The sequence below is a fragment of the Lissotriton helveticus genome, chromosome 1_2, assembly GCF_964261635.1.
Source record: "Lissotriton helveticus chromosome 1_2, aLisHel1.1, whole genome shotgun sequence".
Lineage (NCBI taxonomy): Eukaryota > Metazoa > Chordata > Amphibia > Caudata > Salamandridae > Lissotriton > Lissotriton helveticus.
Window position 1 is genome coordinate 279264073 of NC_136058.1, and position 26883 is coordinate 279290955.

At 47.1% G+C, this 26883-nt stretch overlaps 1 protein-coding gene across 7 annotated transcripts in view; it reads right to left on the minus strand.

Moving 5' to 3' along the window:
* Positions 1 to 26883, minus strand: part of ERI3 (ERI1 exoribonuclease family member 3) — a 1714120-nt gene that overhangs the window by 595892 nt on the left and 1091345 nt on the right. For all 7 annotated transcript variants that reach the window (XM_078671725.1, XM_078671720.1, XM_078671724.1 and 4 more), the window contains one exon: positions 14057 to 14156. In XM_078671725.1, coding sequence (XP_078527851.1) covers positions 14057 to 14156 — 100 coding nt within the window. The remainder of the gene's footprint in view (positions 1 to 14056; positions 14157 to 26883) is intronic.

A 26883-nucleotide genomic window follows, 5' to 3' on the forward strand; every position in this document is an offset into this window, starting at 1 on the left:
GGTAAAATTTAATGAAAATCAGCGTAGGGGCTACATTGATCTCCCCCCGGATGCAAGGCCCTACGTAGTTGTGTTGACAGGAGTTCCGGAAATTGCATATCACCAGCAGGAAAATTTCGGGTCATTGAAAAACAAGGTAAGACATTGGCTTAATGTAAACAGGCCGTTATCCAATCACCTGAGAAGTAAAATCCTTATGGTGCGACGGGTACCTTGGATAGGTACCTCGCACAAATCTATCTCAGGCGATTGCATTATTGTTTCCTTTGAAGACCCCAATACTGCACATTACATATGTTCATGGAACAATTATGGGGGGAACTCGCCTATAGTACCTAGACCTCTTACCTACTTTTATCCCCCGCTTTCATGCTCCAATAACGGGGGGAACTGGAATTGAATTTTGGCCAGAAATTGTGGATGGGGGGGGTCAGCTGATTGCTGGCAGGATACTCAAGGCAGGTGGAATGGGGCACCCACTTATAACAGGTTTGGGTGTCTTGAGGAAGTTGATTGACTTATCTGTACGGCTCCTTGCACATCTTGCCCTGATGACTTATCTTGCCCCTCATCCCGCCCTGTCCCTGTGCTATCCCCATGTACCCCTGAAAATTGCAACTTATTGGTAAATAGGGCCTTGTACATAGAGGGTCATGTGGCTGAACTTCGAGTTGGTGAAATAGTCCCTGAGCTTTTAAATGATAAAATTGGTTATGTAATACCAGTCGATCATAACACTAAGGATAGTCCCCTTCTTGGGGAGCCGCTTGGAATATGTTTGTTGCCGCCAGAAGGATTGGCTGGCCCGGAGCCACCTTCATCTGAAGTAGCCACCCGAGGTGAGGGTCCTCCGGCTAGCAGCCATATTTCACAGTCGCCGTTGCTTACGGGTTGGGAGTTTGCCTGGTCCCCTGCGGTGGTTCCTGGGAGGGAACTGCTATCTTTGACCCCGGCTGTGGCCTCTAGTATTGTTTCTGTCCCTTCTACTAATGATCGTGTGTTGGGTCTAGAGGGTATTGGTGGTGAAGGACTGAAGGTGCTTAGCTGGAACATAGCTGGCCTTGCACGGAATGTAGACTTACCCGATTGGAATACATTTGTTAACTCCTTCGGGTTGTGTCTTTTTCAGATAACTTGGTGCTTGGAACCATACCACAAGGTGGGTTTTACCACCTACTTTGTTCCTGCGATACAAGCACCAGGAGGGAAAGGCCGTCCTTCCGGCGGCCTATTAATTTGGGCCAGCATCTCGCTGGGTCTCTCTTTTAGGCCTATTGTTAATAAATCACCTGACTTACAGAGAATCTCAGTTAGAGGGCCACATGGGGGGAGGAGGCTTGAAATTTTTAACATTTATATCAGAGGTTCAAGGGGCGGGTCCTCCTCACTGTCTCTTACGGGCATTGAGGAGGGCCTCAGTTCTTGTGCGCCGGACTCCCTTGTTATACTAGCCGGGGATTTTAACTGCACATTTGAACCCCTTGCTAGGGAGGATATACTGGGTACTATGGAGGATGATGCCAGGAGAGGCATTCCTTCTCTCTCATTGGCCCCCATTAGAAGTTGGTCCCAAACTGCCATCTATCTTAATGCCCTCTGTCTGGAACATGGCCTTAGGGCCACCAATGGTAGATCTGTTTCAGATTCAGCAGGAGCGCACACGTTCAATAGAGTAGGTCACTCTTCGCGTATTGACTTTATTCTATTGAACTATAGCCTTTGGGCGCACTTAATAGATATGGAGGTCCTTCAGACTTCTGTTAGTGATCACAACCCCTTATTTCTGTCCCTGTTCTCCCTTTGGACGGGCGCTTCCACAGACCAAATCCCTCATGTCTGGAAAACAACGCATGAAGTAATCCCTACTAATTGCGGTAGACGCCTAAAATGGAATACCTTTGTGGCTAATGAAGATAAGTTCCGGGGTGCCAAATCTATTATGTCTAATATCACGTCGCGGTTAGACTCCCTGGGAGCCACCAATCTTGAGGTTTCCAAATTGTTCTCTGAAACAACAAAAGCGTTAGGGGATCTGTTTGTCGCTCATTCCTCAGGTCCTAGGGGTAATCCTAATGGTAGACGCATGCGTAATGCAGGTTGGTTCTCCCCGGCCTGCAGTGTTGCCAAGATGAAGCTGGTCAGGGCGGTGAAAGCTAAGGATGGGGCCCAGATTAGCTTCGCTAGGCGTAGCTATAGAAAGACCCTAGCAAAGGCGAAGGCTGAGCATGAGAACCAGTTTTGGCAAGATTTATTGGTGGCTAGCTCGAGGAAGGATTCCAAGGGTTTTTGGGACCTAATAAGAACTAGGGACAAACCCACGGACTCTCTCATAACATGTAACATAACTGAGGGAGTATGGTTTGATCACTTTACCAAGCTTTATACAGTGGCCGTGGACCCCAAGATTACCGAGGAGGAACAGTATTCATCGGGCAACTTTGAGCCCAATGAGGAAGTTTTATTCACCTGTAAAAAAGTAGAAGGGGCGATTAAGTGCCTGATTCCCAACAAGGCAGCGGGCCCTGATGGCCTACCGGGGGATTTGCTCCGTGTCAACTTAGTTGAGTGGGGGAGATATATTGCCTCCGTATTGAATGGTGGTTTGGCTGGTTCGGCCCTACCGGATTCATGGAGGGGTGCAGAGGTCGTCCCTATCTTTAAGAAAGGGAGTCGGGACGACCCTGCCAATTACCGTCCTATAAGCCTCCTGGATTCTTCGCAGAAAGTGGCAGGCAAAGTGGTTTTAGGTAGGGTTTTGCAGTGGGTTGAAGAGAGCAATATTTTATCAGACTTCCAAGCTGGATTTACACCTGCCATGGGAACGATCGAGCAAGCATTCCGGTTGATGATACTTTTTTGGAAAGTGGTTGTACTGGGCAAAGGCAGTCTGTACCTTGCATTTATAGATCTAAGGACTGCCTTTGACCTGGTCCCACATAACCACCTCTGGAGTGTTCTCGATGCGTTAGGCATTCCCCCATATTTACTGGACATGCTGATAAGATTCCACGCAAATAACTTTGCACAGATCAGGTGGGGTAATCAGGGATAGAGAACATCACGAATACCTGTAAATAGAGGTGTCCGTCAGGGCTGTGTGCTAGCTCCAACTCTGTTTGTATTATATGTCAATGGAGTGGTGGAGCATCTGCTACAACATCCAGCAGACGCACCTTCCCTGGCGGGTAAGAAAATACCTACACTTCTATTTGCAGACGATACCCTCCTGATCTCTAAGTCACCAGCAGGCCTGCAGAGTCTCCTAAACAGCTTTAAGACCTTCTGCGACGCAAGGGGTTTAGTCATCAACACGGGGAAGACGAAGTTTCTGGTCTTAAACCCCCCGAAGAAATCAGTCATACCACCTACCCTTGATTTAGTCCGACTCGAGAGGGTCAAGGAGTTTGATTATCTTGGCATCCGCCTCACTGACTCTATGAGTTGGAAATCCCATCATCATAAGATGCTGTTGACACATAAGAGGGTGACGGGAGCCCTTCTTAAGGAACATTGGGGCTCCTCTCTCAAACCTATTGCACCGGTTCTTGATATCTATAGGGCACGAGGTGTCAGTGCAGCTCTTTATGGGGCAGAATTATGGGGTGTGCAGAACGTGGACCAGTTGACTTGTTCTGAAAACAAATTCCACAAAGATTTAATGGTTCTCCCTCACAGCACCCCAACTCTTCCTCTTCTCCTTGATATGGGTACACGCCCCATCAGCGACCAGGCGAGGCTGCGCCCACTTCTTTTATGGGCTCGCATCTGGGAGTTCCCGAACTGTCCAGCTACGCAGACGGCCTAAAAGAGATTCTCCTAATGCCTGGCTGGGCTAAGATTCAGTGGCTAAGGGAAGTTAAGCGCCTCCTAATAGATCTGGGGCTTGAGGACGTCTGGATCACTAGATCTGCCCCGCCCAAGCCAATTCTGAAAAACCTATACTGGGCATGGGTGATTGAGGGCAGGAAGAGTAATGCCAACTTGTGTAGGTCAGCGGCAGAATTTCTCCTGGTAAAGGAGGTGCACTTCCGTGAGCCGTATCTGGATTTTATCCGAGCTCCGTGGGACAGGGCCCTTTATTTTAAATTTAGGGTAGGGGTCCTCCCAGTAGGAATCATGACCGCTAGCTGGAAGGTCCCGGTGCAGACAACCCCTTTTTGTCCCTGTTGTGTGGATAGATTAGAGACAGTACCACATCTACTGTTTGAATGCCCGGCCTACGCAGTCCCCCGTAGAAGATGGCTGAAGCCACTGTGTAGAGAATTTAGAACCAGATCCCACAAGGAGGCCCTAAGAATCTTAAAAACGGATCCCCGGCCATTGTTTGCTAGTGGTCTGGCAAAATTTTTAGGCTGGGCTTGGCGTATTAGATTCAACAGACTTTCCCTCTGCGTTTGAGAAAATTTTAGACTGTATATTTCCAGATCTTTTGTTAACTGTTGCCTAAAGTATATGTTATTATTAATGTTGTTTTTATTGTTTTTAATATAAATGTATTGCTTTTTATGATATCAATTATATCGAAATAAAGCTATTTACAACAACAGCATCCCTGCTACGCTAGTCTAACCGCATCTGCGGAACAGCGGATCTATCTTCTTCTTGTGGGGAGGGGTGGGGAGCGGGATCTATCTTCTTCTTGTGGGGGAGGCACTGAAAGGGGCTGCAGTTCCAGGGAGGGCCCGCCGAGGCTGTGGCAGCGGAGGCTTATGAAGAGGATCATGTAGTGATGGAGAAAGGGGCTGCATACATGAGGCTTATGTACGAGGTTCTTCATGTACGATTGACAGTGGTGAGTTCTTCAAACATCTCTTCTCTCGGACATCATTCATTTAGATGTTTAGCCTACTCTCATGGTTCAATAGTGGTTCAGCATTGACGACAGTTCCTCATCGGTGGGTCTTCGATTTGATAGTGAAGCTCTCAATGCAGAGGGCGAGCTTGCTGTTGAAATAGGCTGTGATGTTGAACAGGTCACCATCAAAGGCATCAACCAGCACCGGACACAATTGTGATGGTAACATTCCCTTGAGAGACCTCTAGTGAATGAGAAGGGTTCGGAGGTCAATGGATATCTCCTCTTCGCTCATAGGATCAGCTAAGCACTCAGCCTTTGTCCTTTTATCTCATGAGTTTCATCTCAATCACAATACACAACGGTGTGGCAGTTGGAAAGGCAGAAGAGACACAAATGCAGTTTGTGTGGCTACACATACTGCATGTTTGTCTCTACTATAGAAGGGCACGTATACAAAAGAGGAGTCTACTTTAGGGGGCCATGTTTAAAAATTGATGTAATCCACTGAAATGTGTTCTGGATCCCAAAATGAAGCTGAGATATTCCAAAGTTCATAGATTCAAAGATGATCACTTAATTGATTACGGTCAGTACTCGTCATAATAAACTTGTCTGGTGTCCTCTACTACCTTTGCACCTTCCTCTTATCTCTTACACTTTAATCAATCTTATTTTAACTTAATTTAAGTATTTTGTGAGAAACATAGCAAACACAAATGAATGTACTCATATTCTGGCATATTCCACAAAGAGAGCCACGCATGTAAGTGGTGAAACAGGAGTTTGCAGGAGCACCGTGAAGGCACTAGTTTGCCACATTTTGTTTAGGTTATCTCCACTTCTCTGCACGGTAGAGTCAAATACTCCACGCTCCTCCAAACAAGAACCTTTTCAGGAGGTCATCCGAGAGACAAGTGTCAAAAGGGAGGACCTTGTATGTTACTACTGTCTCCTTTTCGCCTCGATTACTGTCTGTGAGTAGGCCACCTAGAAACCAAGACTGGTGCCAATATGCTGCCTGCTCCAGAAACTCCTGTAATGCTTGTGATCCCTGCGCCCAAGCAACAAACACAGCAAAAACGAAATTGTATCAGTCTTAGAAGGATAAGAGGGCGTTCGCTTACTGTATCAGTCTTAGAAGGGTAAGAGTGAGTTCGCCTACTGTATCAGTCTTAGAAGGGTAAGAGTGAGTTTGCTTACTGTATCAGTCTTAGAAGGATAAGAGGGCGTTCACTTACTGTATCAGTCTTAGAAGGATAAGAGGGCGTTCACTTACTGTATCAGTCTTAGAAGGGTAAGAGTGCGTTCGCTTACTGTATCAGTCTTAGAAGGATAAGAGGGCGTTCACTTACTGTATCAGTCTTAGAAGGATAAGAGGGCGTTCACTTACTGTATCAGTCTTAGAAAGATAACAGTGAGTTCTCTTACTGGGGCACAAGGCTGCGACTCTCAGGCCAAGCGTAGATTCCTGAGCAGCAGCAGAAAACCACTGACCTATCTTATTAGCCGGGCAGCAAGCCGTTATATATATTTAGGCTTTCCTGTTTTCAGTTTCTATTTTGGTAAATACTGATGTTTTTTCCCCAATGTTTTTAAGTGATTTCAATACGTTAAAAATACAGTAGTTATCAGTGGTTACACATTTTTGCGTCATTAAAAACAACAGAAACCGTGTTTTTCCGGTGTTTATGCAACGTTTTGCTTTTATTATTGTACGTACAGTGTATATGCGATCCAAATAGATTTTTGAAAATTAAACTTATTGAAGTACACCATACAATATTCAGTGAGCCTTGGTCATGTTTGCTCGCTCTTTCCTTCCTATGTAAACTTCAGTGAAAAGGCCCTCTCAACATTGGCTCTTGAGAAGGGCAACGCCAAAACAGCCAGTACACAATTTGTTAACCCTGGCCCCTAACATAGCTTTCAATGCCAATACTGGTGTATCTAAGATTGCGATTCTCAAGGCAGGGTCTGCAACAATTGCATTGAGCTGGGTGCTTATGCCCTCAGAGTTATTGAAGAGGTCAAAAATGAAGCAGCACTTTTGAAACTACAGAGGAAATTCCTCTTTACAGAAGGGATCTGGAACTTTTTTTTAATATATCCACTACAGCATTTATGTTTTCCTGTAAAAATCAAAGAATGCAGTAGAGTGTACTTTTTTCACATGACTATTAATATGCAACCAAAGATCCTCACATTTGTTGTCTTTGGCATCACTCAGCAAAAATTCTGTAAATGGTTCCCACATGGATAATATAGCATTCATAGCCCCTTGGACTGAGAACCATCAGCTAAGGTACACAGTTGGGATGACACTTTCTTTGAGGCCACACAACGCATGAAATGATAAATATTTGAATTTTAGTTCCTGTGCATTAGAAAACAGTGCACCAAAATGGACTAAAATTCAATAGCATTCCTTATTAATTCTGAAGATTATAAAGATGCTTTCAGCATACCATCTCACAAGTGGCAAGGATCTATTACAGGGAAGCACTTCAGGTCAGGTATCAATTTTGACAGGTCATCACACAAAATGTTCATATACATAGCAGGAATCACTGCAAATACGAACAATATCACTCCAATCTTTGTTGAACTTGGAAAGAACCTTTTTTGCAGAGCATTACAAGTGACACTGCGTTCCATGTTTTCAAAAAGTCTGGTGTCAAATTTTCACCACTATTCGAGATGCCTGGTGATAGTGCTCTTTTCACATATACTTGTCACTTTTCCCTGCATTGAATGTTTAAAGCCTGAGGTGTTGGCAATTCACTTACTATCAGTACTAACTCACTAGATACTGCAGTCTGATGTATTAAGGGTTTTTACCCACTCTCTGTGGGTAAATGTGATAACACATATTAGGAAAGATTCTTATGAAACCAGCCATTTTACCTATCAGTAAAAGAATCAAACACAGCTAAAATATCAAATATGATTTTGATATTTCCTGATTCTCTACAGTTTATAAAATAATTAAACAAAACCTAAAACATACTTCTAAATCCTTAGATCAAAGGCAACAAAACAGAAAAAAGCAAAAGGAAGAAAACAATATTTTAGTGTTATCCCTAAACAACAAAACTCAAGCAGAATAATGTTAGCCCAGTCTTTCTTACTGCTAGCTTATATAACAAAGTTACATTGTATTGGCCCTTTCTGGGAGAAAAAAATGATTCCCTCTTGTTTTCCTTTCTTTGAATGGCATTTAGTTTGTGGTTGTGCAGGTGTTTTTTAAGTGTTTATATGTTTTCACTGGTGAGGGCTATTTCTCTTTCAGTGGAGTTTTATCAGTTATTTTAGGTTTAAACTTAAAACCGGACAGCCTATATATATTACACCATACGAAACACTAACACAACCGTGGCTCATTCTAAATCTACCTGGCATAATTAGAATAGAAACTCAGGGCTGATGCCTATATTTTTTACTCTCTACATTTGAAAGGAATACAGCCATGTGTACACCTTCGCATTCCTCGTGCACTTTTTTAGTTTATATATGTTTTCCTCTTGCTTATGTTTACTGGCTCACAACAGAATGTACTTCCGGGCAGGACGGCTCTCTGGTACTCAGTAGCTCCTGAGCCACGACTAAGAAAACCTTTAAATAAATAAATTATTAAAACCACTTACCAAGTATCAGAAAGGCAGTGGAGTATCGAGGAACTTATCGAGAGAACTGGCATAACCTGTTGTGATTGAGGATTCTTGGTAGCCACAACAAGCACAGGTCTGTACAATGAGGTTAGCTCAGGTCTGGCCTGCCACGCTCAGCACATGTACTGGTTTCATAGTACTTCCAAGTTCAGTACCACAGGCTTGGTACTGCTGAAACCAGTGCCCTGAGGCTGGTGGCCATGCGCTTTTAGTTCTGTATCCAGAGCTGTAACTGAACCCCTATATCCCAGCACCTAGCAGGCTGGTGTGCACACACTGGTCAGAGGAAACAAATATGGCGGAAGTGCTGAAGCCTAAAGCTTCAACATGATGGCTGCTGATACCTCAGGCAGCATTTACACCTATGTTTAGTAATTATAGAAAGATGCCAAACCACGTGTAAACCAGTGGCTGCTTCCCAGAAGAAGCTGCCTAGTCCCATACTGCGTGGACATAGAGTCTCTGCACAGAATAATTTACTCTAGAGGTCTGTTTGCCTCATTGTTGAGGAATAGCTCGAGTCACCAACACCACTGGCACCACGGCTCGCGCCTGGACATATCCAATCCACTTTAGTTAGGCCAATGTATAAAGCATTTTCATGTGAAGAGCAGGCAGCCGTCTCTCCGTCTTCTGCGGAGACCAGTGAGCGATAGCGTGACAGAAGTAAACAATGCATGTGTGGCCAGCCTGTCCATAAAGCACAGCCTCCTTCCAAGCAATAATGAAGCCCTTTGATGCAGCAGAGGAGGTCTCGGTCTGCAGACAGGTTACAAATAAAAGGCATCGCCGTTTGAAATGTGACTGCGCCTGCTCGCTCCCTGATGCACCCTGGGAGCAGGCCTCTCCCCACACACCTGTAAAAGAAATGTCCTCACAAGCAAAAAAAAACTTTAATGCAGCCTCTGTCAATAACGTGCCAGATCCATAGCTCGGAAATAGCCCACTAATTAAAAGCTGGTGAGGTTTAAATAATTCATCTGCTTAACTTGTATTGATTTGATAGTTTAGCGGCTGGAGCCAGGGAACAATATTAAACAGTTTCCCGAGTCATCGAACTCTGGCGTGGAGAGAGGGACAGGGCTGAGGATCTTCAGCTGGCATGGCCATGAGGAGGGTGGAGGAGAGACTGTCCATCAGAGGGGGGCAGTCGAGAGAGGCAGGGAACTGAGGAGACACAGGCACCTCAGAAGAGAGGCAGGGAACTGACGAGACACACAGGCACCTCAGAAGAGAGGCAGGGAACTGCCGAGACACACAGGCACCTCAGAAGAGAGGCAGGGAACTGACGAGACACACAGGCACCTCAGAAGAGAGGCAGGGAACTGACAAGACACAGGCACCTCAGAAGAGAGGCAGGGAACTGACGAGACACACAGGCACCTCAGAAGAGAGACAGGGAACTGACGAGACACAGGCACCTCATAAGAGAGGCAGGGAACTGACGAGACACACAGGCACCTCAGAAGAGAGGCAGGGAACTGACGAGACACACAGGCACCTCAGAAGAGAGGCAGGGAACTGACGAGACACACAGGTACCTCAGAAGAGAGGCAGGGAACTGACGAGACACAGGCACCTCAGAAGAGAGGCAGGGAACTGACGAGACACGGGCACCTCAGAAGAGAGGCAGGGAACTGACGAGACACACAGGCACCTCAGAAGAGAGGCAGGGAACTGACGAGACACACAGGCACCTCAGAAGAGAGGCAGGGAACTGACGACACAGGCACCTCAGAAGAGAGGCAGGGAACTGACGAGACACAGGCACCTCAGAAGAGAGGCAGGGAACTGACGAGACACACAGGCACCTCAGAAGAGAGGCAGGGAACTGACGAGACACACAGGCACCTCAGAAGAGAGGCAGGGAACTGACGAGACACACAGGCACCTCAGAAGAGAGGCAGGGAACTGACGAGACACAGGCACCTCAGAAGAGAGGCAGGGAACTGATGAGACACAGGCACCTCAGAAGAGAGGCAGGGAACTGACGAGACACACAGGCACCTCAGAAGAGAGGCAGGGAACTGACGAGACACGGGCACCTCAGAAGAGAGGCAGGGAACTGACGAGACACAGGCACCTCAGAAGAGAGGCAGGGAACTGACGAGACACACAGGCACCTCAGAGGAGAGGCAGGGAACTGACGAGACACAGGCACCTCAGAGAGGCAGGGAACTGACGAGACACACAGGCACCTCAGAAGAGAGGCAGGTCACAGACGAGACACACAGGCACCTCAGAAGAGAGGCCGGGAACTGACGAGACACAGGCACCTCAGAAGAGAGGCAGGGAACTGCCGAGACACACAGGCACCTCAGAGGAGAGGCAGGGAACTGACGAGACACAGGCACCTCAGAAGAGAGGCAGGGAACTGACGAGACACACAGGCACCTCAGAAGAGAGGCAGGGAACTGACGAGACACACAGGCACCTCAGAAGAGAGGCAGGGAACTGCCGAGACACACAGGCACCTCAGAAGAGAGGCAGGGAACTGACGAGACACACAGGCACCTCAGATGAGAGGCAGGGAACTGAGGAGACACACAGGCACCTCAGAGGAGAGGCAGGGAACTGACGAGACACAGGCACCTCAGAAGAGAGGCAGGGAACTGACGAGACACACAGGCACCTCAGAAGAGAGGCAGGGAACTGCAGAGACACACAGGCACCTCAGAAGAGAGGCAGGTCACAGACGAGACACACAGGCACCTCAGAAGAGAGGCAGGGAACTGACGAGACACAGGCACCTCAGAAGAGAGGCAGGGAACTGACGAGACACACAGGCACCTCAGAAGAGAGGCAGGGACCTGACGAGACACAGGCACCTCAGAAGAGGGGCAGGTCACAGACGAGACACACAGGCACCTCAGAAGAGAGGCCGGGAACTGACGAGACACAAGCACCTCAGAAGAGAGGCAGGGAACTGAGGAGACACACAGGCACCTCAGAAGAGAGGCAGGGACCTGACGAGACACAGGCACCTCAGAAGAGGGGCAGGGAACTGGGGAGACACGGGCACCTCAGAAGAGAGGCAGGGAACTGAGGAGACACACAGGCACCTCAGAAGAGAGACAGGGAACTGACGAGACACAGGCACCTCAGAAGAGAGGCAGGGAACTGACGAGACACAGGCACCTCAGAAGAGAGGCAGGGAACTGACGAGACACACAGGCACCTCAGAAGAGAGGCAGGGAACTGACGAGACACACAGGCACCACAGAGGAGAGGCAGGGAACTGACGAGACACAGAGGCACCTCAGAAGAGAGGCAGGGAACTGAGGAGACACACAGGCACCTCAGAAGAGAGACAGGGAACTGACGAGACACAGGCACCTCATAAGAGAGGCAGGGAACTGACGAGACACAGGCACCTCAGAAGAGAGGCAGGGAACTGACGAGACACAGGCACCTCAGAAGAGAGGCAGGGAACTGACGAGACACACAGGCACCTCAGAAGAGAGGCAGGGAACTGACGAGACACAGGCACCTCAGAAGAGAGGCAGGGAACTGACGAGACACACAGGCACCTCAGAGGAGAGGCAGGGAACTGACGAGACACAGAGGCACCTCAGAAGAGAGGCAGGGAACTGACGAGACACAGGCACTTCAGAAGAGAGGCAGGGAACTGAGGATAGAGACAGGAGCTAAACGGAGTGAACATGTTGAGTTGATGTTTCAAGCAACATCCATAAAAATGTTTATTTTAGAACAAAATAGAACTTCACAAAAGAGAAATGGGAAGGGGTCACAGAGATTGTTTGCAGTAACATTAGTCAGCTGCTGCTGTGTTACGATATTGAAAACAAACATCACTATCCCTAAAGATTAGATGTAAACACATTTAGAATTTGGACCAATGTGCATGTACACTGTCAGTGACCTTGCCAAAGAGGGCATGAAGCTGAAATTGGATCATAAATTAAAATCTGCTCCGAACAGGGGCTTCTAAAATCCTAAGATGTCCCTGGAGAGAGAAACAGACGGGTCGCAGGAAACTGGGAAGAGTGGTGGGAAATTGGGAAAGGGTGTGGGAAACTGGGAAGAGGGGTGGGAAATTGGGAAGAGGGGTGGGAAATTGGGAAGAGGGGTGGGAAGACTGGGAAGAGGGGTGGGAAATTGGGAAGAGGGGTGGGAAATTGGGAAGAGGGGTGGGAAATTGGGAAGAGGGGTGGGAAATTGGGAAGAGGGGTGGGAAATTGGGAAGAGGGGTGGGAAACTGGGAAGAGGGGTGGGAAACTGGGAAGAGGGGTGGGAAACTGGGAAGAGGGGTGGGAAACTGGGAAGAGGGGTGGGAAACTGGGAAGAGGGGTGGGAAACTGGGAAGAGGGGTGGGAAACTGGGAAGAGGGGTGGGAAACTGGGAAGAGGGGTGGGAAACTGGGAAGAGGGGTGGGAAATTGGGAAGAGGGGTGGGAAACTGGTGAGGCAAACCAAGACGAGAAGTGGGAACTGAGGAAAGACAGGCAACTAGGCAGACGGGTAGCAACCTGGAGAGTAGCAGGCAACCAAGGAGAAAAGAGAGAAACTGAGAAGGGAGGCAGGGCACTGAGTCGAGAGGAGGAGAAGTGATGATAGAAGCCAAAAACTGGGGAGAGAGAGGCAAGAAAATATGGAGAGAGGCTACAAACTGAGGAGAGAGGTGGAAAACCGAGGCTAATTGGAAAAAAGTCAAGGAAACTGGGAGAGGAGCAAGAAACCAGGAGAGTAAATCAAAAGAAAGATACGTAACGTTGAACACACAGTGGGTCAAGTAGAAGAGTGATGCGTAAACAAGGAGAGAGGCAGGCAAACCAGAGGAGAGGCATTAAAATAGGAAAGATGATCAGGAAAGAGGCAGACAGAAAAAGAGAAACCAAACAAGCTGGCAACGTGACAAGGAAACTAAGTGACTGGTGAAAAGAAACAAGTATAGACAGGAATGCAAAGCAGGAGAGTGCAGGACAAACCAGGAGCAACGAGACAAACCAGAACAGAGGAAGACAATCGAAAGAAAGGACGGCAAGCCAGGAGAGAGGATTGAATACCAGCTAATGAGGACAAAAAGGGATAGGTAAGGCCAAACCAAAAATAAGGTGCAGGCAAAGAGACAAAACTAAAACTAGCACAGAAAAGACAAAACACAAGGAAAGAGAGTGACACAAAAGCAAGGCAACCAAAGATGGAGGCTTGAAAACAAAGGTGAAGAGTGCGGGTAATGGGGAAGAGTCACGGGTGATGGTGGGCTCAAGCTACAACATCAGGAAAGAAGTCGGCAACTGAAACAGGCTGGGAAGCAAAGAAAGAGGTGGAAAATCAAAGAAGCAGATCAGTAACAGAAGTAAGGAGATAGGTTGATAACCAAGAATACAGGCAGAAACATGGAAATTGTCAGGCAAATGAAAAAGCAGGGAGATATTCAGTGAGAGGTAAGTAGTGAGATTTGGATGGCAGAGGTTGGTGCTTGATCCAGTATCATTAGAACTAAGTTCTGCGCGGCCACTTGCCACCATCTTGCATCAGGCCTTGTCCCAGCAGGCCTCTAAGCTCCATGGAGGGTCCACAAGCAAAAGCAGCATTTGTAGGTATATGATTAGAGAGGAAACACTCACCTATCCCACTGTGGGGTCTTCCTATGTGCTGCAGGCTCATGCCTTTGTTCATGTCTAGGAGTCCGTTCTTGGGCCACGTCCCTATGGCAAAGCTGTACGCCTGGAATTGAAGAAACCGTGAAATTAACACAGGCGTAAACTGTACAATAACCACACTCTCTGTACAGGAACCAGAAGGTTACTGAGGAAGCATTGACTGTGACAATCATACTCAGGGAGGAAGCAAATGGATACAGCAACCAACAAAAGAAACGCTCATGGCCGGAAAGTGGGCGCTCTCTCAAGAACGCAGTACATTCATACTGCTAGGAGCACAGAGGTGTTATTATATTTGAGGAACATCCCTTCATACAATATGTAGTAAAGTCTCCTCCAAACACACATACAATCTAGGAAGGATGCCACCAGTCGTCCAGGTTCAGCCAAGGATGCACCCTTTTTCTTTGGCAGACACCAATACTGCACTCGTCTCCAGTCAGCTACTCTGTGTTATACTGTATTCCTGGCGTTGTCTTGCCAATTACCAAGGGCTCCAGAGATTCTATACACCAATACCAACACACCATACGCACTTGGGTGAAATGTATTATGGATCAAAACCAGATATGAAAGAGTAACTAAAGAAAAGAAGAAAAACGTTGTTCTTTGTGTAGATGTGACTTATTGAATAAATACACAACTTCGATCCAACCTCAAGTTGTTCATTGTTATCTCTTAAAAAGCTGTCCAAAATAAAAAATATATATAAGCAGCATGTTTATACCCACAACCCAAGACCGAGACACGTGTCAAAGCGAAGTAAACCTACGATGCACCTTCATCGGGACTCCGGACGTCCATGTGAGTGACGCGGACATGTATGATACGTGGTCTATACTGAGCCTGCCTCGTCTGGGAAAGTCATGAGCCTGTCGTGAACCAAGTACGGACTGAAGAAAATCATAAGAAGTACAGCACCGGGAGGGCGAGCGCTTCAGTTCACCTGGGTTCCCTGAGAAGTCTCCGTATCCCCACAGATTCGGTTTGAGGCACGTTTAAACAGCAGCAGGGATTGGACGATACCCCGCTTCTATTGTTATTTCCTCTGGGTGAGCCTCCTACTCTACAGATCACTGGAACAGAGCGAGGACACGTATAAGGAGGTGGTTTGTGTGATGCGAGAAAGGAATCCTTTTGTCACGCGTTATTATTCGGTAGTAGTTTGTAAACTTGAAGAACTTCGGAGTTAATGGCAGCCCCCAGTAAAACTGCCTCGGTGCTGATGATCCATTGCTGGGTGAACGTAGAAACCTCGCACTCAAGCCTTCACTAACCTCATTTCTGCAGGAAGCGCTCGGTAGGTTGTGAGTAATAGGGGCTTTGGATTTAAATACATGGTTATCTCTGTATCTGTATTTTGACGGGATTGCTAAGGAGTTTGTGCTCTTCTAGTATGCAGCCATGTGCCCCCAGCGGACGCTCGTGATTCGTACAGGTGTGCAGAGTTGGATATGAAACTTGAGAGTTATTATCCGATCTTATTTGGGATATGTACGAGGTGTCGCATATCGCCGCCGAGGCCTGAAGGGGTCTGATGAAGGAGTTCCGGCAGTTGCGGACCTGGAAAAAGAGTGCTTTGGTGAACAGTTACATTTTCAAGATTAGGATGTGACGTCATATTTCCGACAGGTGAAACTTCGGCCCGTGTTTACTGCAGGTCCATGGCTGCACGGTGTGACTCTGCACCAGTTCAACTCCATTGGTATTTTTGATCATTTACATTTGCAGCAGGTGTTCCCGATCCATTCAGTCCTGAAGGCGGAGCCTCCCTCGAGCTGCTCTCCTGCTGGCCACCAGCTCGGGGCACAGACTGCGGACACCGGGGCAGAGACGCCCTGCCCAACCCCACCCTGCGCCGAGGAACCAGGGAAGGAATCACAAGCACAGAGGTCAAGCTAATCACGAGCTAACGCCATCTTGTAAATCAGGAAAGGAGTACGGGCACTGATCAGTGTCACCTCTGACCCCCTCACCGTCACCTTGCAGGACACCGCGAGAGCAGGACGGGCGACAATGTGTGAATGTAAAAAAAGAAGCAGCCCAGAAGGAGGAAGGGGGTCGCATCGCAGGCAGGAGGCGTTTGCAGACAGCATCTTCTCGCCCCAGATCCCCGGTGGCCGAGCTGACCTGTAAATACAGCAAGCTCTCCAAGAGCTGTATATCGGATAGCACCGCAGCGAACCCGAAGCCGCAACACAGGATCCGTTTACCGCAGTCAGACCTCGGCCGCCGATGCTGCAGCACGGCAAACACACAGGGCCTCAGAGCTCCCGCTTGAACGAGGACAGAGGGGCCTGCCTGTCTGCACACTCTGGAAAACGGCACAGGGAACCTTTCGAGACACGGCAGAGGGAGTGATCATTTCATGTATTCCTTCGCCGTACTCCAGTCGTGGTAAAACGCCATGTATCTCTCGTACCTCGGTAATGCCCTCACACTTCCCTATGAAAGGAAGAGCTCGAGAAGACGCTGGTCTCGCTTCCTTTGCTCACCCGGAGATGGCATTCATCACCCAGATGTTATCTTCTGCTCCATTGTTGCAGGAGGGGAAGGGCCGCTCCAAGGAGGAATGCCTCACCCCGATTCACCAGCTGTCCGATCTCTGCCATTTTCCCTCTGTCCCTTAAGATCTAGAGAAAAGTAGCTAATCCCAAAACAAATCTCAAATGTATTCCCCAGATCCAAAAGCGGCCTGCTCAGCCCATAAGTCCCCGGGCTGTGGAGGGGCGTCAAGCGAAGGCATCTTTGGTGGTAGCACCCGCCTCCCCGTGTTTGCCTGAGGTCCCGGCTACAGTTTAGATATGAAGAGTTACATCAACACAGACATAAGTTAACCGCTATGGTGCTTCTTGAAAGCTGATCTGAGTCCAACTCATTACTTGAAGGTTCCAACTAAGTCAGATGCTTTGTTTAAGCTCTGTTGCTCTGGCCTGCTTCTATTGGCGTTGCCTTCTCAAAGCTTCGCAGCCATTTAGAGTTCACTGAAACTGCCCCTGACCCCCAAGGAACCATCTTGCCTCTCACCATAGCCCCAAGGAGGACTGCCCATGGTAAACCTACAGGTGCAGGGGGGTTGAAAAGGAAATCTGGTTTGTGAGCACTCTCTCCAATGCATTTGTTTCGTCTCTCTGAATACTCCTACCTTGTCCTTTGCCTGCAACCACTGCCCAAGTTCAGCTGGTCTTTGAGCACACACCGATCACTATAACCCACAGTGTAAACTACTGTGAAAACAACATCCTTAAAACAGGAGACCTAACAGATTTCCCAAATTAATATCTTAGAAATTGAGCATTAGATGGTTAACATTTACATGCGGGTCTTGAATAATTTTTACACATGTATCAATTACATTGTGCTTTGCTCATAATGTTCATAGGGGTAGCAACCACCTGATGATCATAAATGGACTTTGTTGGCATGCTGTCTGCATTTCTAGCTGTTAAGTTACGCAGATTTGTAGAGCTCACTATCACCCAGGAAGGTTTCCTAGCGTTGAGCAGGTGTGAGTGTAGCCACACATAGTGGGACTATAGAAAAGCCAGGTCTTCGGCTTCTTGCGGAATTCAAAAAGTGAGGAGGAAGCTCTTCTGTGTAGCGGTGGGTTGTTCCATGCTTTAGGAGTGGTGTAGGAGAAGGCTTGGCCGTGGGATCTGGTTTTCTGTATGCGTGGAATTTGTGCAAGTAGGAGTCCAACCGACCGTAGGTGTCTGGAGGATTTATGAAAGCAGATGTGATTGGAGAGTTATTATGGGCCAGTGTTATGTAGTGCCCTGAAAGAGCTATGAATAGCACAAGGATCGCATCCATTTTAGTGATCAGAGGCAGCAGCTTGGGTTGGACAGTGTGTTGTTCTTTGCATTCAGTCTTGATAAGTTACTTTGTGAGGTTACAGTATTGAAAATTGAGAAGCCAAATAAGAGTACTCATTTCCACCATCCACCAGCACAGGAAGTGACATCACTTTTTCCTCCTTCCAGGAACTACTTAATTGTGACCACAGCTTGGATATGTGCAGCAAGCATGATGCTGGCACTCCAAAGGCATGTCCATCTGTGCCTGGACCCGGCCTAGCATCAGGAACCCTGGCCCTCTCCAGTCCTGCTGTTAAACCACTGCGACCCTCCACGTCCTCAACACCGGCCGCCAGCAAACACGCTGCTGTCTTGCTGCACGACACAACAGCAAAGGAAGTGTTCTACTGCAAGTTTTCATGCACTTACCCACACTCAACACTAACTGCACTTCTACTAACAGCATTCAACACATCACTCTCTCACACTCCCACAGTCCTGCAGCCACCAACACAACACTCTACACACTCCTGCTTCTCAACACCTGCTCACTCACCAAGGACGCCACAAAGAGCGGGAACTTGCTTCTTGACATCACCCAAGGCCTACTTCTCCTTATGGAAACCTGGCTGAACCCCACATTGGCACATGATAGCACAACAGTCAACTCTCTTTGCTACAAGATCACCATGCAAGGCAGACTTCATAAGCCTATAGGTAGGAATGGCCATCATCCACAAGAACGCCATCATCTGAACTACCTCCACTGACCGGTCATCCTCCAAAATGGAATGCCTGTCATTCAAGCCCCACGTCACAGCTAACTTCACCCTAAGCAGTACTATTATCTACAGACCACTCCGAGCTATGAACTTTGTTGCATCTCTCGCACCCGACACCAGCAATTATATCCTACTCCTGAACTTTTACCTGGAAGATAATACGGATCCCAACTCAGAAGCACTCATCTTAGACCTTGGAAGCCTGCACCCCACCCAACGAGCAAACCTACCCACGCCATCAGACATCTCCTGGACACTATTTTTACCACCTTTGAAACAACTTAGTCGAAAATGCACACCAGTCTTCTGGATAGACCATGCCCTCCTCAAGTTCAGTCTCTCTGTCCCAATCGAAAGTACACATACCACCGCCAGCCGAGCCCGCTGAACAGTATTACTAACAAAGAATGGAACACCACTCATAACACCCACAGACCCAAATACAGCAACAACCTCCCCAAACTCCTCAACCCCACAATTCGATCTTGCCCACCACCTCAAGGGCTGTCCCTACCCACAACGACATGTCTCCTGCCCCGGAAAACATGTAACACCGGCTGATCTTATTAGAGAATCAGTTAGAAATAATATTCAGAGGCCTTGATGAAATCATAACCAACCTAGACAAGGCTCGAAATGCCCAAGCAATCCCATACAAGGGCCTCTCCACCGACCAACTCTAACCTTCTAAAATCCCAGTCCGAGCCCTTTCCCGTCCTCGATAACCGGCTAGAGGCCCACAAAAACAGTCGTTGAGATCCCGTTGTTACTGACCCTCACTAGAACCAAATCCCCCGTGTCCAAGCTACTGAGTCCCCCAAGTAAGGTTGCTGTGTCCCAGACACAAAGACCCTCTAGGACCAAAGCAGCAATGTACGCGGAAGAAGCAGCGGACCTAGCCTCCTCTTACGACTCTCCTCCCACAGCCTCACTGAATCCAATATTCAAGTGTCCACAGGCTGCAGAAGAGAATACCCCCCTCTAAAGTCAAAAGACCCCGCCCTCCCTCTCCACCATACCTAAGACCCCACCAGGAAAGCACCCTAGAAAAAAGAGTCTATCCACTAACTGCTTGCTCATTAACTGTAGATCAGCTCCCAAACATGCAACGGAATTAGCAGAAGCCATCCTCTCTCACGATCTAGACATTGAGTTCATCACAGAAACATGGCTAAATGAGATCTCCCTCCCCGTTTAGATATGCTTGTGCCCCCAGGCTACTCCATCGTCAACAAAGATAGAAAAGATCAACGAGGGGGAGGTGTAGCCATCATCCATAGAGATGACATAGACATCGCTGTAACTGACTCCTGCAAGTACAGCTCATTTGAATGTCTCTCTGTCAACATTAAGACTAAAGACAACAGCCCTTTAGTCTGTCACCTTCTCTATCACCCCCCAGGCAACACCCCCACATTTGGGGAACACTTATCCAACCTGATTGCCCATTGCGCACTCAAAGACAATAACTACCTAATCCTGGGAGATCTCAACCTACACTGGAATGAAACCAATAACTCTCTAATTCAATCTCTCAACAACCTCCTCTGTGACAATAATCTTTCCCAACACTGTTCGGAAAAAACGCACAACAAAGGTGCAACCTTGGATGCCATCGTTGCCCACCAGGACGCAATTACGATCGACAACATTCTTTTAGTGGACTGGTCGGATCACCATATGTTCCTATTCCACATCAACCAAAGAGTCTTATCCCTGCCTCCGGTCCTTGACCCCCCCCAAATGGTCCAGAAATTTCACCCAGATTCCCCTGGATGTCATGGAAGAGAGGCTAAATCTGCTCCTTCCTAGTGACAATGAGCTCTCCACAACTGATCTCACCTTGCTCTATAATGCAAACTTGGTAACCTTGCTTGACCAACTTGCTCCCCTGAAATAAAAAATAAAAAATCGTCCTATTCCGTCCAGATCATGGTTCGACTCAGACATCAATGATGAAAGGAGACAACTAAGAGCCACAGAAAGACGCTGGAAGACGCTGGAGGACCATGCCCAGCACCAATCATCGCGATCAACTCAGAACAGTCCGGAAGAAATACAACAGACATATCAAGAATAAAAAATCCATGTATTTCCACTCCGCACTAGATAGCGCGAAAAACAGACCCAAGGAGCTCTTTAACATCATCAGATGTCCCTAGGGCTGGCATCCAAAGAACGGTGCGGCAACTTTGACAACTTCTTCAGTGATAAGATCTCCAAGATCGAGCGATCTCTCAACACCAATTGCGCCTCACTTCTCTATAGCAGCCAGGGTGAGGTGTTTGGTAGCGCTCCCTCTCTTACTACTAAACCCAGATCTCTCTTCCAGTCCATCCCAGAAGAAGAGATAGTCAAACTTATCTCCACTTCCAAACCCTCATCACATGCCCTAGACCCTCTACCTGCTCAACTCACTAAAAAGCTGAAACTCTCCCTAGCCCCTCTCTGGTGCAGGATTATTAATAGCTCCCTTAAAACCGGAATTGTTCCGGATTGTCTGAAAGTGGGACAAGTCACCCCATTGCTAAAAAAACAGGCCTAGACATAAATTACTTGAACAACTTCAGACCCGTCTCTAACCTTCCTCTTCTCTCCAAAATCCTAGAAAAATGTGTACTGCAACAACTAACCCAACACCTGGACAACACCAACCTTCTCGACTCCCATCAGTCGTGATTCAGGAAAGGTTGAAGCACTGAAACCGCAATCTTCAACATAATAGATGACATCTACAAATCATTGGACCAATGCTGCCTACTCATTCTCCTAGACCTATCGGCAGCATTCGACACAGTAGACCACAAACTTCTCCTCAAGGCCCTCAAAGATAGGGCCGGTCTAGACGAGGTGGTCCTCAAATGGTTCTTCTCATTCCCATAACCGCTTCCAGAGAATCAAACTCAAAAGCTTTGAGTCCGACCTCCACCCTGTCAACAGGGAGTACCCCAAGGATCCGTGCTCTCCCCTCAACTCCAACATTTACATAGAACCCCTCACCACCCTACTCAGAAAAGCTAACATCCCTTTCCACTTATATGCTGATGATACTCAAATTAACTTGGAAATCTCATCGGCCAAAGACATTCAAAGACTCAACGAAACACTAAGAGAAGTGCAACTGTGGCTGTGTTAGTAACCACGTAAAACTGAATCCGGACAAAACCGAACTCCTCCTCATTCCGAACAAAGAAGAAAACCCACAAACGGTTGAGGGGATAAAAGCTATCAATGCGCTCAACGGGAACCTCACCCTGGCCGTTTCTGTTAAATCTTTAGGCATTACACTAGACTCAAAATTGGACATGACTAAACACATTAAGATCTCGGCGAAGAGCGCCTTCCTCAACCTGATGCTACTAAACAAAATAAAACCTTTTATCCCACCCAAAGATCTTAAAGAAGCCACCCAAGCACTGGTGCTGTCAAGACTAGACTATGGAAATGCAGTCCTCTCTGGAATAGCTAAAACACATCTTGCTCCTCTGAAAACAACTCTCAATGCGGCTGCCAGAATGGTCACTGGAATAAAGAAATTTGATCATAACTCTCCTGCGCTCGAAGAACTCAAGTGGCTACCAATAGAACTGCGGGCGAACTTCAGAACAGTCTGCCTCACCCACAAAGTCCTTCACACAGACAAACCCGAATATCTGGCGGCCAAACTCAAAAAAGCTGGCCAGAACAGGGCCCTCAGAAGCTCCAACACCCTACTTCTCATCCTGCAAAAATCACGAAAACAGAAAACCGCAGCCAGGTCCTTCGCCGGCAACGCGCCCAAAATCTGGAACTCTATTCCCCCTCACATCAGTACTACTCCTTCCTTCGCTAAATTCAAAAGTCAGCTCAAAACCCTTTTCCTCGACCTATCCATAACGAACAGATAGGAGCAGCTGGAGCCTTGAGATTGACACATCCCTCATCCTGGATTCGATGTTAGCATGACCTTGAAATGGAACTTTTACGTCACTGTGACTATGATTATTATTATCTAGACTGTCTTGCCTTAGTGTATTTTTTTCTGCTCTCTTTTCCTCTGCTGTGTAACTGATGTGAAGCGCTCCGATACCCTCCGGTCAGGCTAGTGCTAAATAAAACTTCTTAAATAAATAAATAAAATAAACAAGTGGATCACCTCCTGGCCCTCTCTAACATAGCAATACAAGATCTCGACTCTAGGCCACTTGGTACATGGAGGAACTCAAGAATGATGAAATGCCACTGCAGACAACTGGAGCAAAAATGGAGAATGAGCCAGGACAATACAGACAGGAGCATGTAAAAATTAGGCCTGAGATGCTACCACCAAATGATATGGCCCACCAAATGTGCCGCCCTAGTGGATAACACCAATGCCGCGGGCAACAGAAGCAAAAAAATATTTTCCATTGGAAAGGATTTCATCTCATCAGAGGGTACCTTCAACTCAATTGCCCCCTTGTAGGAACTCTGCAACAATTGCTGTGAATTCTTCAGCAACAAAATTACAGCCATTAAGTGCAACTTCAAATCACAACCGGATCCGACAAACCCAAACACCAAAACCTTCCCAAACACCACCTGATCTTATCCAAAGAACCAATGCTAACAACATCACCCCATAAGAGACCACCACCAACATGAAGTTCATCCAGTCAGGGGCCCCATCAGATTTCTGACCCCACCATGCCTACAGCAGAGAACTGCCACCCATGCTCACACCCATTCTGAACACCTTCACCTCTTCCACGACCTTCCCAGACACTTGGAAACACGCAAACAAGCAGAATTCAACTCCTCAACCACAGTTTCAAGGCACCACATAACAGTAGCTAGCATAACTCAAAATCGTATCTGCTTTTACAAACCTTCTAACCCCCTCCTCTCATCCGGACTAGTACATGCACACATCCCATGTATATGGGAAAAAAGATTCTGTGGCCGAGCCTTCTCATACATTGGTCTTAAAGTGCAGAATGACTTGTAGCGAAGAGCCTCCTCCTCACTTTTTGAATTTGGCAAGTAGCTTAAGACCTGACTTTTTCAGCAGTACCACTAAGCACTAGGTTTGGCTAGACTCACGCCTGCTAAGTGTCAGGATGTCCTCACAGGTGATAAAGCACTCTACAATTCTACATAAGATATTATGTAACTGTGCAATATAGTCCAGTATTTTAAATAAAAGATTCTGGTGACACCATAAACTGAGACGAAAGGAGCGGCGGGTTTAAAAACAAAAAATGTTTAATCAAAATATTAAGTGAGAATTATATGTTAAAATATGAATGTAGGAAAGTAGGATCTGCTTTTATGGTTACCCCCACTTTTTGCCTGGTACTATGCTGTTTCCGACTAGTCTGACTGGGATCCTGCTAACCTGGGCCCCCGTTACTGTGCTTTTTCCCCGAAATTGGTTATAGTAAGTACTTAGGTACCTCCCAGATTGGATATTGGTGTACCTTTATAAGTCCCTAATATATGGTACCGAGGTATCCCGGGCATAGGTACCCCAGGGGTCCCCCATGGGGTGAAGCATGCATTATGCCACCCATGGGAGACCACTCAAACTGTAACTACAGGCCTACCATTGCAGCCTATGTAAGCTGGGTCTAGCACCACTTACGGAAGAAATAGATTCTCTATATCTAAGGTCACTGCACTTAAAACCTAAAGTCAACTCTAAAGCAGGACTTTCCATCCTGAACACAGGGTGCTTGATCCCAAATGTGAGGGTGCTCCTGCAAGAATCTCCCTTGAAGTGAAGGAGTTACTTCCCTGCATCTGCAGGCAGGGAAACAAAGCTGATCCTGGGCTCCCACAAACGCCAAAAGGCTCAGCAATACAGGTGGTGGTTTTTCACATTACTCAAGGCCTGCCCTGTACTCTCACCAAGTTTGAGGCCAGTATCCCTCGTCGGAGTCGCAGGAACCAAACCTCAGTGCACCGCATCAACTTGCTGTTGCATAGGCTTGTTGGCTTCCATCCTACAAGATCTTTGGGCTCCAAGTAGCTCCAACCCCAAGCATCTCCTATGACCAAGATCTTTGTCCTCACCGCATCACTTTCACAGTGGGCCTGCATCTTTGGTGAGCTGCTCGAAGTCCTCTTGCGACTCCAGTGCCTCCGACTTGTGGGTCCTCTTGAGGGTCTTCTTTGATTTCACAAGGCTCCCCTGATTGCTCGTGCCTGCCCTGACTCCTCTGACTGTGGTGAGTCACCTGGACCTTGCTGGTCCCACATTGCACCTTCTTTGCTTTCCACGTTGTTTGTAGTTGCCAAGGCTTATTGGTGCTCCGGACGGACACCAACTCCTAAACTCTCGACATCCGACGTGGGATAGCTCGTGATCGGCTCCTGGTCTTCCACAGTGTTGCCCGGTCTGCACAGCTGCAGCTCAACGGTCACTGTCAACTTTTCTTCAGCACCCAACATTGGTGGGCATTCGTCTTCCGTTCCTCCTGGTCACTCCTGAGTGGTATGGAATCTGCACCCTCTGCTTGCAGGTACTTCTTATCTTTAATCCACCGTTGGGTTCCACTGGATACTTTCACCTTCTCCAGCAGTGGCATCTTCACTGAAGTCCTCCATTGTGGTCTACATTGGTTTCCGACGCCACTTCACACCTAAGCACCCGGCTTCCCCTGTGTAGGTATCCTAGTTTCTAGGGTATCCACGGGTGGGGTGACTCTCAAACTTCTGTCTTCAACAGGGTTTCGTCAGGGTCCATTGGGAAGGGTCCGTCTTTAAAATTGCAACTGCGACTTGCCCATTGACTTGTATTGAGCCCGCAGTCGTGTTTTCACTTTGCACACGGCCTTCATGGGGTTCCTGGTTACTTACCTCCGGTGATTCCCTGAGCCCCCGGTACTTCTAAGTCTTCTGAGTATAGTCTTGACTGGAGTCAGGGTTCGCATGCCACTATTTTAGTATATGGTTTGATCTCCCCCTGGTGACCACTTTATATCTGTGCTACTTACCTGATTCTATTGCAAAGTATTGTGTGTATTGTGTATATCTCAAGCAGGAAGATATCTGTATGTATTAGAAAGTGTCTTATAATAAATACATATTTTTTATAACTACACTGTGTGGTTCTTTTTCACTTAATCTATATCAATAAGATTATGCTATGGTAAAAGAAGCTGCTTTGCACTCCTCCTGGACTAAGCCTGAAGGCTGCTCTCCACAGCTACCACTTAGAGAGCTTTCTAAGGTTGTTTAAGACCACTAAAATCACAGTAAGGATTGTCTGGATTGGTGCAGAGTGCCCACTTACACAAGTATGCACCATATACTAAGCCAGCTTCTCACAATTTACAGAACTATACTGTTTGTGTATTTGTAAAAAGAAAATAACAATAGTTCAATATGTAGTTAAGAATGCAAAATTTTTGACAAAAATAAACTGGCTGTTAAAGAAGACATTCTGTCTGTAGAAAGGAGAGATTATAGAAGCTAATCTCCTCAATGTGCATCTAACAAGTGACCCTGTTTGGAATCAGAATGCTTATGTTTTACCTTTCATGAATAGATTATTGAAAACAATTGCAATGGTTAGGATCAATGGAATTAGGATGTGACTGCCTGTTCCACAATTTCCAGAATTCAACAAAAAATGTAGTTTCTTGCTCAAAATGATAAAAAGAAATACTGCCAGATAATGTGCTGCATACTGCAACATCATGTGCGGTTCCTGTGCTGCATAATTTGGTTCTCCATTGTCACATAATCCCATTGGCTTTAATAACGGTCAAGTTCTGCAGAGTAGTTTGGGTAGTGTGATGAATACGACAAACCCCATATATCAAAGGAAATTCCTTGCCATATTTTCCATACTTCACAGATCCTTTAGAAGGGTGGGTTGTTCTAGCACTGCATTCCATCCAGTAAAAGTTTGCAAACATAGTTAAATTGCCACTGGATATTCCCTCTTGAATGGCACTCATATTTACAGTGGAATTATGAAAATGTCACACATAAGCAATCTGAAACCTTAGCAGCTATGCATCAGTTGGCACAGTGAATCCATAACCTCATTAGCCAATACTGTGCCTCAATCACCCCGTCAGCTGGAACTCTGAAGCCATAACCCCCATTAGCCAGTACGGTGCTGTAATCCCCCTATCAGCTGGCACAGTGAACCCATAACCCCCTTAAACCCCTGTTAGCAAATACAGTGCCCAATCACCCCATCAATTGGCACTGTGAAGCCACAACCCACATTAGCCAGTAG